The sequence below is a fragment of the Gadus macrocephalus genome, chromosome 5, assembly GCF_031168955.1.
Source record: "Gadus macrocephalus chromosome 5, ASM3116895v1".
In the NCBI taxonomy this organism is placed as follows: Eukaryota; Metazoa; Chordata; class Actinopteri; order Gadiformes; family Gadidae; genus Gadus; species Gadus macrocephalus.
The window spans coordinates 16,741,056-16,753,863 of NC_082386.1; the positions used below are offsets into that span (position 1 = coordinate 16,741,056).

Genomic DNA, 12,808 nt, shown 5'->3' on the forward strand with positions numbered 1-12,808 from the left:
TTGGATCCATTTGTAACAAGTGAAGTTGGCTCAGAGACGCCTCATCATAGAAACACTTCCATTCCAAGACTTGAAATCACACTTCAGCCTCTAAAAATAAATTCATCTACCAATATATCAAATAATTTATTGAATGCTTAATAGGAAACAGGAGAATAAAAAAAATAGAAAACTTCTTATGAATTTACAGAAACTCTACATGAAGGCAAAGTTCAGAGCAACCGCTGTGTGACCAACATGAACCAAATACATTAAACATTCAGAGTCGAAGCTCTGTGACCATCATGAACCAAATACATTCAACACTCAAAGTCAAGTCTCTGTGACCAATATAAACCAAATACATTCAGCGTGGTTGATCATTCATACAAAACACTCACGACTCGCGGTCATTCACATGTCCCGGTCACTGAATTAGTTCCCTGTGATGCCGTAGAGACGGGGAAACACACACACACACACACACACACACACACACACACACACACACACACACACACACACACACACACACACACACACACACACACACACACACACACACACACACACACACACACACACACAGTTTAACAGGGAGTTTAGAGTATCCAGCCTGCTGTCCTCTCAGGTGATGTCTAGTATAATGACTCCATATCTCTGTTACAGACCAACTGAAGACCATGCGAGTACCATGGCAAAATTGACCGCTTTTTCGTGGTTCCAAACCAATAATATCAAAATTCCTAACCCATACATTACAAAATGTGTTCCAAAGTGTGTTTAACCGATTAAAAAAATATTAATAAATACATACTGAGGCTAGGGTTTTTAATTGTTGATTCAATCAACAATTAAAAACTGAAAACAACTAAAAACTGCTGGGCAACTTGATTGTTTCCCAGCAGTGTCAGAACACAAGGCTTCTAGAGCAAACAGCTGAACGTCACGAGAACCCTGGAACACAACAGGACCGATTCTTTGCGTTAACCCTCTCAGGTCCTGGTTAAACGTGTCGTTGCTTATCTTAATCCCCGCTGGCAGGAACCTGGTGGGTCTGCGATGGCTCAGAGCGAGACGCCGTTTGGTCGTACACAGAGATGAGCTTTTTTATGTGGGCCAGCTTGTCGTGCAGATATTCACAGTGGATCCTGTCTTGGTTGTAGTTTGGATTGAACTGGAAGAAAGGTACAGTTGTATGACGAGACAAACGGTTGTTATCAGGCTTCGGTTTTTGTAACCCTAATTAGTGTTTCGTTTAAAAAAAAAATGAGATAATAAAATTAAAAGGTTACCTTTTTAATGGTGCGATATTGTTGCAGAATCTGATTGCGAATCGTCTGCAAACACAGAGATGAAGTTAGTTCCACCTTGATGTCATCTCTTCAAAACAACATCCAACTTTATCCCCGTTAGAACATTTAAGATTTACTTTCAAATACATGGTATTCACCACATTTACTATTACCTCATTAAAGTCAGTCAAATTTATTTGTATAGCCCAGTATCAAAAGAGGCCGACACTCTTTTACAGGTTGACCAACATTTTAGGGTGTCAGGCTGTTGCCCTGCAGCCTGCAAGTCTGTCCATCTATACACACAGAGTGAATGAGGTTTTGCTTATTTTATACTTTTGTATTTATATTTACAATAAAAATCCATATCTTTTATTTTTTTTTGGATGATGTAGCTGAGGCGGCTATCGTGTGTTGCCTGGGTGGCCGCCTAAGCTGTGAAGTGCTGGAGGTAAACCCTGCGTCTGACCCCCACCTTGTGCTCCCTGGAGCCGCGGCTGCGCTGCCTGAGCTGCGTGTTGAGCCTCATGAACTGCCGCGTCAGGTCGTCGATGCGGGCGTGCAGCCCGCGGTACTCCTGGTACTCCTGGTTGAAGTCCTGCTTGTAGCGCAGGCGCTGCTGCTGGTCAAGGATCACTGTGTACGCCCTGAGGAGGAAGAGGAGGAGGAGGAGGAGGAAGAGGAAGAGGAAGAGGAAGAGGAAGAGGAGGAAGAGGAAGAGGAAGAGGAGGAGGAAGAGGAAGAGGAGGAGGAGAACAATTACACGAAGAACAAGAAGAATAAGCAGAAGAACAAGAACAAGAAGCAGAAGAACAAGAAGCAGAAGAAGGAAAAGAAGAAGAACAAGAAGCAGAATAAGAAGCAGAAGAACAAGAAGAACAAGAAGCAGAAGAACAAGAAGAACAAGAAGAGCAAGAAGTAGAAGAACAAGAAGATCAAGAAGCAGAAGAACAAGAAGAGCAAGAAGCAGAAGAACAAGAAGATCAACAAGAAGAAGCAGAACAAGCAGAAAAACAAGAAGAACAAGAAGCAGATCAAGAAGAAAAACAAGAAGATCAAGAAGCAGAAGAACAAGAAGAACAAGAAGAACAAGAAGCAGAAGAACAAGAAGAACAAGAAGAACAAGAAGCAGAAGAACAAGAAGAAGATCAAGAAGAAGAACAAGAATAAGACGATCAAGAAGAAGAACAAGAAGAAGACGATCAAGAAGCAGAAGAAGAAGATCAAGAAGCAGAAAAAGAAGAAGACGAGCAAGACACAGAAGGGCATCTATTTGACCAAGGAGTGCGGTTGATTACAATACAAACCATTTGAAAACCGATCCCACGCTGACATCCCTGGTGGGCCTGTCCCCCCCCAGATGTACGACAATAGGCTCAGCTCACCGGGAGTCCCCTCCCAGGTGGACCGTACCCGGATAGGCCGGTTGAGCTGCCCGTCATACATCTGGACGGACACGCCCCACCAGTGATGGGAGAGCCATGTAACTTCTGAAGAGAAGTGCTCTTTTAACTTTTAACATAACAGCGCATTTCTTGTTAACGTTCAGAGTACTGGCACCATCGCCATGTGCCCGTGCTTTATTCCACATAATATACAAATGAACTGATAAAAACGCATCGTAAACACAGTATAACTCCTCCGGTAGCAGGAGGTGTGTAAGCAGGAAACGTCCGCAGGGGGGAGTAAGGCAGAGCCGGGGAGGTTAAACACGCTGAAGCACAAACAGAAGGGCTGACTTACGACTAGGGATCGACCGATATATCGGTCGGCCGATATTATCGGCCGATATTCGCGTTTTTTACGTGTATCGGTATCGGCCGATACGCGGGTGATTTTTCTTTATTTTTTTTTACTTGTTCTGTTTTTACTATTTGTTAAATATTGTTCATCTACTTGTTCTTACTTGTTCTACCTCACCTGTTTTTACTATTTGTTAAATATTGTTCATCTACTTGTTCTTACTTGTTCTACTTCACCTGTTTTTACTATTTGTTAAATATTGTTTTTTATATTGAAGTTCAATAAATGTTTCTTTAAAAAAAAAAAAAAAAAAAAAAACGCTCAAGAAAGTCTGTATCGGCGTATCGGCTAAGGCTGATGAAAAAATATCGGTATCGGTATCGGCCCTAAAAAAACGGTATCGGTCGATCCCTACTTACGACTGGTAGTCCGTCATGGGGCCGGCGTCGCGCAGCACACCCGAGTCACGGCACGCCCCATCGGTGTCTGAGGAGCGACAGAGAGTCATCACACGCTGCTGAAAAACACATCAGTACCCAGCCTTCACCCTGGTTGTGTTTTAGAGAACTTCCCATGTTCCCGTTCACACTCTCCTTCCACCTTTCACAATAGTGTGTTTCATGGAAGCGGTAGAGCTAGGGGACACTCTACTTCTGAAACTATTATTATTATGAATAGGATGACGGTTGTTACGTGTAGCGTGTGTACGTGTGTGTCCTCTGTAGCGTGTGTGTAGTGTGTGTGTGGCGTATGCACAGTAAAGTTTACAGTGGGTATTGTGTGTAGCGTTTAATATGTGTGTAGTGTGTAGTGTGTAGTGTGTGCATGCTAGTTTGCCACTATGGATGATCGATACATATAACAGGATAATTATAAGTCTATGATGGCAGTATAGGATATCGCTACCTTTACACTCAGAAGTCCCTTTGGTCTTCAGCTCTCCTGGGTTTGACCCTCCTGTCCTCTCCTTCTTGTCTCCACTCCTTACCTTCTCCTGATGACAGGAACATAAGAAAACAACCTCCCAACACTCAGCGGCAAATCCCTAAGAAACACTCTCAATTATAAACCAAAAAGGATGCGAAGAGATTCCGCTGTGTCGTGTTGTGTTGCGTTGTGTCAGCCCCAGTGGTGTGGTGTGTTGTGTGGTGTCAGTCCCAGTGTTGTGTTGCATCGGGTTGTGTCGTGTTGTGTGGCGTCAGCCCCAGTGTTGTGTTGCGTTTCCCCAGCCTTCACCTGCTCGCCGAGTCTGCTTCTCCCCCTCTTCTTCAGGCGCCGCTCTGTCTTGGGGCCCCTGGGCTGAGGAGACTCAGCAGGGGGTGGGGGGCCCTCCTCCCGGGTGTGAGGGCCGTGCTGGGGGAGACGGGCAGGGGGAGGCCCCCCCCCCTGGGGGAGACGGGCAGGGGCAGGACCGGGCTGGGGGAGATAGTTAGGGCTCTCCCTGGGCCTCGGAGTAGAGCAGGAGAAGGAGGGCTGCAGTCTCTCCGACACCATCACCACCTCCTCCGCCGCCTCCTCCTCCCGCCCCCCCCCCTGCAGGCGGACGGCCTGCAGGGAGTCAGAGAGCCGACGGGGGTCCAGGGCCTCCCCCCTTCTGCTGTTTCTTTTGTTGTGCTTGACGTCTTCCGTCGTCACGGCGACGTCTCCCCCCGCCTCCGTCCGGCGGGCGGGGCGCGCGGGGTGTTTCCACAGCGGGGTGGCGGTGTCCGTCGCCACGGGTTCGCCCGTCGCCACGGCGACCCCCCCGTTGCCGGCCGAGACGCGGGACACCCGCGGCTTCTTGTGGGCCGGGGAGTGGCCCGGGGGGTGCTCCTCCGCCAGGCGGGGTCTGTGGGCGTGGCGGGCGGGGGAGGAGTTGGGCGTGTCCCTCAGCGGGCTGACCTGGGCCCCCGGGACCGACAGACGCCTCCTGTACGGTCGGAACATACGCCTGTGGACAGGAAGACACGGCGATGACGTCACCACGGGGTGACATCATCACAGGGATGACGTCACCACGGGGATGACATCACCACGGGATGACGTCATCACAGCGATGACGTCACCACGGGGATGACATCATCACAGGGATGACATCACCACGGGATGACGTCATCACAGCGATGACGTCACCACGGGGATGACATCATCATGGGCTGGCGTCAACACGGGATGACATCATCACGGGGATGATCTGTGCGGCGACCATGAGTGTGAGAAAGGCGCTATTGAAATACATCCATTATTATTATTTTATTATTATTACCTGACCAGGTGCCTCTTGAGCAGCGTCTGGTCCAGGGGGGTGTATCCGGGCCAGTCCTTCTGGACTTCTGAGTAGAGCTGGTCTCTCAGGACAAGGGTCTGGTCTCTGTTGTTCAGCTGGCCCACCTGGACATCCACAACATGGTGAACATTTACCCTAAAGCATACCGCAGAACCCCAATCCTCCTCCTCCTCCTTTTATTTCCATTTGTCGAAAACAGACAGACAGAAAGACAGTCAGACCGACGGATAGACCTAGTCTATATATAGATTACTGTTTGCCAGAGAATTGAGTAGTGTATAAAGCACTTAATGGGCTAGGACCAAACCCATGTCTCATCTGCACTACGAATGATGTGTTTAAACTGAGCTTTTAAAAACACTAGCACTAGCATTAGCATTAGCAGTAGTATTAGCATTAGCACTAGAATTGGCAATAGGTTTAACACTAGTAATAGCACAAGCATCAGCACTAGCACTAGTATAAGCACTAGTGATAGCACTAGCATGACATACCTCCAGCAGAAGCTGGTCCAGCTCCTCCTTCTCCCCGTCCGTCAGTCCGTCCTGCTGCAGCCTGAGGAGGAGGTCCGCCCTCCGGTACGGCCGCACCCCCAGCAGGTGCACCAGCCTCTCCCTGATTGGCCGCTTCTCCGTCTCCAGCCCGGCCACGCCAGCCCGGGCACTCAGCATCCCCGCCGCGCCCGGCCTCCTCCTCAGGGTCCCCCCCAGGGGGGCCTGGCCGGCGGGGCGGGGCCTGGCCAGGCTGACCAGGGCGGGGCCCGGGGCCCTCACCGTCACCCTCCTCTCTGGAACCAGAACCAGGAGGTTAGCGTCTCTGGAACAAGAACCAGGAGGTTAGCCTCTCTGGAACCAGAACCAGAACCAGGAGGTTAGCCTCTCTGGAACCAGAACCAGAACCAGGAGGTTAGCGTCTCTGGAACAAGAACCAGGAGGTTAGCCTCTCTGGAACCAGAACCAGAACCAGGAGGTTAGCCTCTCTGGAACCAGAACCAGAACAAGAACCAGGAGGTTAGCCTCTCTGGAACCAGAACCAGAACCAGAACCAGGAGGTTAGCCTCTCTGGAACCAGAACCAGAACCAGGAGGTTAGCGTCTCTTGAACCAGAACCAGGAGGTTAGCGTCTCTGGAACAAGAACCAGAACCAGAACCAGAAGGTTAGCGTCTCCGGAACCAGAACCAGAACCAGAACCAGGAGGTTAGCCTCTCTGGAACCAGAACCAGAACCAGGAGGTTAGCGTCTCTTGAACCAGAACCAGGAGGTTAGCGTCTCTGGAACAAGAACCAGAACCAGAAGGTTAGCGTCTCCGGAACAAGAACCAGAACCAGAACCAGAACCAGGAGGTAAGCGTCTCTGGAACCAGAACCAGAACCAGGAGGTTAGCGTCTCTGGAACAAGAACCAGGAGGTTAGCGTCTCTGGAACCAGAACCAGAACCATTTTTTCCATAATCGGGCAGCCCTACAAGCAGATAACTCACAGTGTCCCACTTCACCAGATATTAGGGGTGTGACGAGATCTCGTGCCACGAGATCTCGCAAGATTAAACTCGACGATATTCCCCGTCGCGTTAAAAATCTGTCTCGCGAGATTTGTGAGCCATCCAAACTTCTATTTGTGGCCTGTAGGGGCAGTAATGCGCCTTTGCTACGTCTAGCCTGCCAGAACCTAACGAAGGAAAAGAAGAAGAGAAGGAGGGGAAGCAGGGAAAGCAGCCATAGGCAGCCAGAATGACGTCGGAAAATACCCGTATTACCGTCAAAGATGCCCCCGCCACTTTTAAATCATTTGTTTGGCAACATTTTGGGTACCCGGCGGAAAAGATGAATGGCAGTAGAGTGACTGATAAGACACGGACAATACCAAGTTGTCAGTGACATACTTGGTCAGACTCTGTTTGCACTATTTGCACTCTGTATTGATGGAGTAGAACTTTGATTTGGTTTCGCACATAATATTGTTTGCACTTGAATAAAAGAGAATTATTTAATTAAATTTATTTTACTCCAACTTTTATAAATTTTAGTTTTAGTTTCAATTCCATGCATGTAAAGAGTTAGAATAAAACATTTCAAAATGCTTGTGCAACTCGGTTAAATAAAAGTCTGTTGGTCCAGTCACATATTTTGTCATTGTAGTTTTCTTAAAATCTCGTCACGTCTCGTTCTCGTGAACCGAATATCGTGTCTCGTCTCGTCTCGTGAGCCGAGGGTATCGTCACACCCCTACCAGATATTTATCTTGTTTGAACAGGGCCATCATTAGGTCCCATGGACTTATCACGGACTGTCTTGTACTACGTTATTGGTTTATGATAAACTGAAGGAGATTAATTCATAACACAAACCATGAAGATGAATGTGTGAGGTCTGATTTGAAACAAACTAAAGGTGCTTCAAAAACATGGATTAAAAAGGTGTGAGGGAAATTACAACAACAAATATTTGTTAAATATTTGATATAATATGGTTGTTGTCAAACATTAGTTATTGTGATATATAGTATACCTTATTATCCCCAACCCTAAGATTTATCATCTGGTATATAATAACTAACAAATAAAATGTTTATTGCCGTAGGCCGTAGCAAACAATTTTCCCTTCCTCGAAGTAACCACAGTAGCGGCCACACAAGGAAGTAGATCGGATTTCTCTGCAAACTGAAAGAATATGACGTGCGCGCACGCACGCACGCACACACCAGGAAGTAACGTAACGCCAGTGAAACTTCAGTGAGTTTTGCATGCATGTGTAAGTTTCACAGGATGTGGCTTCGGTGGTCAGGACTTAAAAAGAAGAAACAGAAAACAACAAAGTCTCTGTTTAATGGAAAAAAGTGTGGCGGGATTAATCTGCTTAGATCCTATTTACGTGGTAAAACACCTCCGTCACCGACTGTTTCCAGGCACACGACCCGGGTAAACATTCATGCTTCATGTTTGTCAAGTGGTGGTGTGTCTCTCACACACACACACACACACACACACACACACACACACACACACACACACACACACACACACACACACACACACACACACACACACACACACACACACACACACACACACACCTGACCGTGAAGTGATGGCCTACCCTCTCAATCTCAGAACAATAACACACAGCACGGTCACCAGGTAGTAAAGAGAGTCTCCTTCTTACTCTGCCCCCGCCCGCCGTCCTTGATGACGATGGCGGCCCGCTTGCGCGTCTCCTCCTCCGCCTGGGCAATGTTCTGATACGCCTTCTGGTAGGACGCGTCCGTGGCCCGCACCGTCAGCCTCTGCTGGACCGGCCCCACGTGGGACAGCTGCCCTCCAGCATCTCTGGGGGAGGGGGGGAAGAGAAGCACGGTCACTCCTCCACTTGGACCACATGTAGGAGGAGCAGGCCTGAGCAGGCATCTGGGGTGCTCACCAGAGAAGACACGGCGGCCATACTTCCTATCTGTTATTAGCCTAAACTGTGTGTGTGTTGCATCATTTGGTATAATGAGGTGGGTTTTTCCCCTACATGCACAACTGGATGACCGCGCCACTCGATTATATAAGTAGTATAATTATTATATTAATTTTTTCAAATATATTTTTTGGGCCAGCCCCAGACCTCTTTAAGCGTGACAATGTCATTATGGTCATGCGAGAAATACTGACAGCAGAATAGTGTAATAGATACCCAGGATACTGTAGGTGGCTGAGCTCATGAGGGCTTCAGACGAAGAAGGCATAAGGAGAGAACCGACTGTATAGCAGAGAGTAGCTTGCATATCTGACCTTACAGGAGCAACAGGATTATGAAACACAGACGTTGGCATGGCTTTGAATCAGACTGAAAACCTGAGCAGATAGTGGGCATAGTGTACATAGTGTGCATAGTGCACATGCTGTATATGTTATGTTGTTATTCCACTACTGTCACGGTCTCTCCCACCAGATCCTAGCTGCCACTAGTTTCGTTCTGTGTCAGTCTTGTCTGTCCCTGTTTGTTGTTGTCTCAGTGTTTCATGTGCGGGGGCGTGGCCTCCTCATTCCAGCACAGTTCCCCGACCCAGCCTTGTTGATCACCCGCACCTGACAGTCATCTGCAATCAGGATCACCAGGATAACTACCCCAGTCATCCAGCCATTCGTCGCCAGATCGTCGTTTGTACTACTAACCCTGTTGAGTAGCTTCCTGATTCTATTCCTAGTTCTAGTTTACTCGTGTTGAAGTCTGCGCATTCCTAATACTTCTTTCTCTCTACCAGTCATCACCATCACAACTATACCACAACCCTGCTCTACTGTCGGATGAACATCTTCGTCGAATCGTCGTGCGTGACTGTCGGTTCGCCTGCCAGCCGACCCGTCCAACCCCGGTTCGGACCCCCCCCGTCCGGTGGTTTCAGGATTACCCCTGACGGACGCAACCTTATGCACTAACCTTGATCAACCGTGGACTAATAAACTGTTCTACTGTTTCCGCTCTCGTCTGTGGTCATTTGTGCCGTGCGTTTGGGTCCACCCCGTCTTGAGCCGTAACAACTACTGTTGGAATAAAAGAATCGGAGCACTGCAGCTCTATCTACTACAGAAAGAAGTTTGATTGTCTAATTGGAGTCGTTTCTGCTCTGTATGGTGTTCAATATTCCACTAGTTTGAAAACGACATGGAGTGAAGGAAGTTATTATAGACTATAAATGATTTATTGTCATCATGTGGGCCAAGCTGGGTTCCTGGTACAATACTTGACATGACCTGCATAGACTCTGGGCTTCCCCCACTTGGGACCGCAGCTTTACTGAGAACTTGGAAGTTGTGTTCACCACAGAAACCGACAAGATTAAAACTCTTGCTCTCCATAGATAGACTGAAACAGATATTGATGATTCAGAGAAAAACAACGGCATCTCTGTCTCAGTGTGTTTCTGGATCTCTGACATCCAGGAAGAAATATTAGGACTGCACAATTAATTGCATATTGTTTGACTAGAGAAATCCAGATTCTAGTTTATTCTTGTAATCAGGGAATTTTGAAATAGCTTGATAAAGAAATAATTAAACATACAAAACATAAATAAATATGGTTTTGAATGATGGGATACATTTAAATTGAACTACAAACCATTACAACTCAGCAATTGCTTTCATATTATTGTTCTCATTCAGTAGGTGCTACAAAATAGTAATTGACCGATAATCGCAAAATGACGCAGTGGTCATTTCTGTCCTGTCGGTGGCGCCCTAACAACCACACACTCTCACTCGAGTCAAGCCCAGCTAGAGAGGCTCGCTGTAGGCCGTTTATCAGACCGGTGTCCAAGACTAGCGTCTCTACACCACGTGTGCCCTCACTGTCATGCCCGAGAACGGCAATAGTCTCTCTCTCTCTCTCTCTCTCTCTCTCTCTCTCTCTCTCTCTCTCTCTCTCTCTCTCTCTCTCTCTCTCTCTCTCTCTCTCTCTCTCTCTCTCTCTCTCTCTCTCTCTCTCTCTCTCTCTCTCTCTCTCATTTGGTTTGGCTTCCCATACGGATAAAGTATTTTTATAGTTCCTTTAATCAATTATTGTTCTACCTTTATGATCAGCGTGGTCTCTCAGCTTATGTCAGCTCTGCGTGAGCCAAGTGGCCCTGACACTCACCTGGTGGCCGATTGGCGCACGCAGTCAAAGCTGCCGTGGGGGGTATGGCGCACCATGCTGGTCAGACCGAACGAAAACACCCTCCTCTCCAGATCGCCGTCACAGCCCGGGACCGTTAACCTCTGCCAGGACGGGAGAGACCAGAAAGGAGAGACAGGGTCAGACACAAGGGAACCGAGAGGAGAGACAGGGGAACAGAGAGGAGAGACAGGGTCAGACACAAAGGAGAGAACAGAGAAGAGAGGCAGGGTCACAGGTTAGACAACGTCAGACACAAATCGTTTAGTCAAACATTCAAAGAAAATCCGATGGGAGACGACTTTTTTTTCCTATCGCTGTAATTTTTGTTATGGTTATTTAACAAAGTGTTATAAAGCATTATAAAGCATGGACAGGATGGTTCTCTCTGGACGGGTTGGGAGAACAAGAGAGGAGTGAATGATTAAGCATTATGATGAAGATGAATAAACATTAAAGAGTTAACATCTTACCCCCTGGTCTCCAGCAAAGCAGATCGTGGGGTGGGAGGTTTGGCTCTGTAGGAGCGAGAGAGAGAGAAAGAATTAGAGTGAGTTAGAGAGAGAGAGACAGAGAAAGTTATAGCTATGGTTAGAGAGTGAGTTAGAGTGAGCGAGTGTGATATAGTTGCAGAGATAGAATTAGAGTAATATAGTTACAGAAGAGCCAGAATGCGTGATCCTGAATACATGCACACACAGGGACATTCACAGACACGCCGTCCCTCCTCCCCTCTCCCTGTCCTCCCTGTACACACAGCGTTCCTCTCCTCATCTCTGAGGGACACACCCAGGCAGCACGCTGATCACACCAACACATTTCCGCATCGAATTACACAACTTCTGTACCGCTTCCAGCCCTGAGGGGAAGAGACGTCTTCCTCATGAACTTTACCTCCGAAATAAAACACCTTTCTTCCTCCCGCTCGTTGTCTCAAAGCAGCGGGCCACGGTGAACATGTCACAAACACACTGACACACACACACACACACACACACACACACACACACACACACACACACACACACACACACACACACACACACACTTTGAGCGGGGTTCAACATCACGGCCTCCTACCTTAGTGTTTTGGAAAGTGTCGACGGCTCTTGCCGCGCAGTCGGTGAGTTTGACGTAAAACACGGAGACACGGCGGCCCGGCGCCCCTTCGGCCAGCCCGTAGCACCCCTCCTTCGTCAGCGGCATGGTGGAGCACGACGGGTCCGCTACCCGAACCTGGTCTACTCCTAACCTACCCGAACCCGGTCTAACCCACCGAACCCGGTCTTAACCTACCCGAACCCCGACCCGCTCACCGGGAAACACGAGGAACTCCGCCGGGAAACACACTCACAGATATAGGCTGGAGTGCGTGTGTTTGTGTGTGTGTGTGTGTGTGTGTGTGTGCCGCTTCCCTTCTCGAACGCGCGCAATTCTAGAGTAGGCTCCATGACGCCATGTGGTCAGACCTCGGCACCCTATTGGTCAAGAGAATTAAATACACCGAAGTACGCCTTTTACGTATAGCTTACGCAACGTCTGCCTCTCCGTCTCTCAGTATCTGTCTGAAGTTGTTTCGGTCTCGTTGCGTTTGTCTTTTATGCCTTTCTTTGGGCCCATTTATGTATCCAAAATATTGCTGACATTTAGATATTTAAATAACAACGGTAACATCGACGAGAGTCTCGTTGTTACCGTTTTTATTATATATCCATATAATAATAGCAATATATTTGAATATACGTCTCATTACGAGATATCTATTCAAATATGTTCCATTGTTTAGTGGAGGACGATTTGAGGGTTCTCTACAATAAAGTACGCTGGAAGATTTCAGTGGCCAAATGGCCAAAAAAAGAAAGATATTGAACACAACCTCAGACTGCGGTG

At 47.8% G+C, this 12,808-nt stretch overlaps 1 protein-coding gene across 3 annotated transcripts; it reads right to left on the reverse strand.

Annotated features, from left to right (window-relative positions):
• Positions 1–107: 107 nt before the first annotated feature.
• On the reverse strand, positions 108–12,490 carry LOC132458261 (RNA polymerase II elongation factor ELL-like). Of its 3 annotated transcripts, none has more exons than XM_060052838.1 (12): positions 11,999–12,486; positions 11,392–11,436; positions 10,901–11,022; positions 8,444–8,607; positions 5,778–6,070; positions 5,263–5,387; positions 4,254–4,947; positions 3,924–4,011; positions 3,437–3,503; positions 1,750–1,921; positions 1,275–1,319; positions 108–1,156 (listed from the first exon to the last, which is right to left on the reverse strand). In XM_060052838.1, the coding sequence occupies exons 1-12, from the start codon at positions 12,122–12,124 to the stop codon at positions 1,007–1,009; spliced, it is 2,091 nt and encodes a 696-aa protein (XP_059908821.1). In that variant the 5' UTR covers positions 12,125–12,486; the 3' UTR covers positions 108–1,006. The 3 variants fall into 3 exon arrangements, with proteins under 3 accessions (XP_059908821.1, XP_059908822.1, XP_059908823.1); XM_060052839.1 differs by lacking the exon at positions 11,999–12,486 and adding an exon at positions 11,618–11,752; XM_060052840.1 differs by lacking the exon at positions 11,392–11,436 and having other exon boundaries at positions 11,999–12,490.
• Between the last annotated feature and the right edge of the window lie 318 nt (positions 12,491–12,808).

Coding starts and splice junctions, on each gene's coding strand:
- LOC132458261 (XM_060052838.1), bottom strand. CDS start 12,124: ATGCCGCTGACGAAGGAGGGGTGCTACGGGCTGGCCGAAGGGGCGCCG. Junction 4,012..4,253: donor GAAGCAGACTCGGCGAGCAG/GTGAAGGCTGGG, acceptor TCCTGTCATCAG/GAGAAGGTAAGGAGTGGAGA. Junction 1,922..3,436: donor CCCATGACGGACTACCAGTC/GTAAGTAGGGAT, acceptor CTTCCTCCTCAG/GGCGTACACAGTGATCCTTG.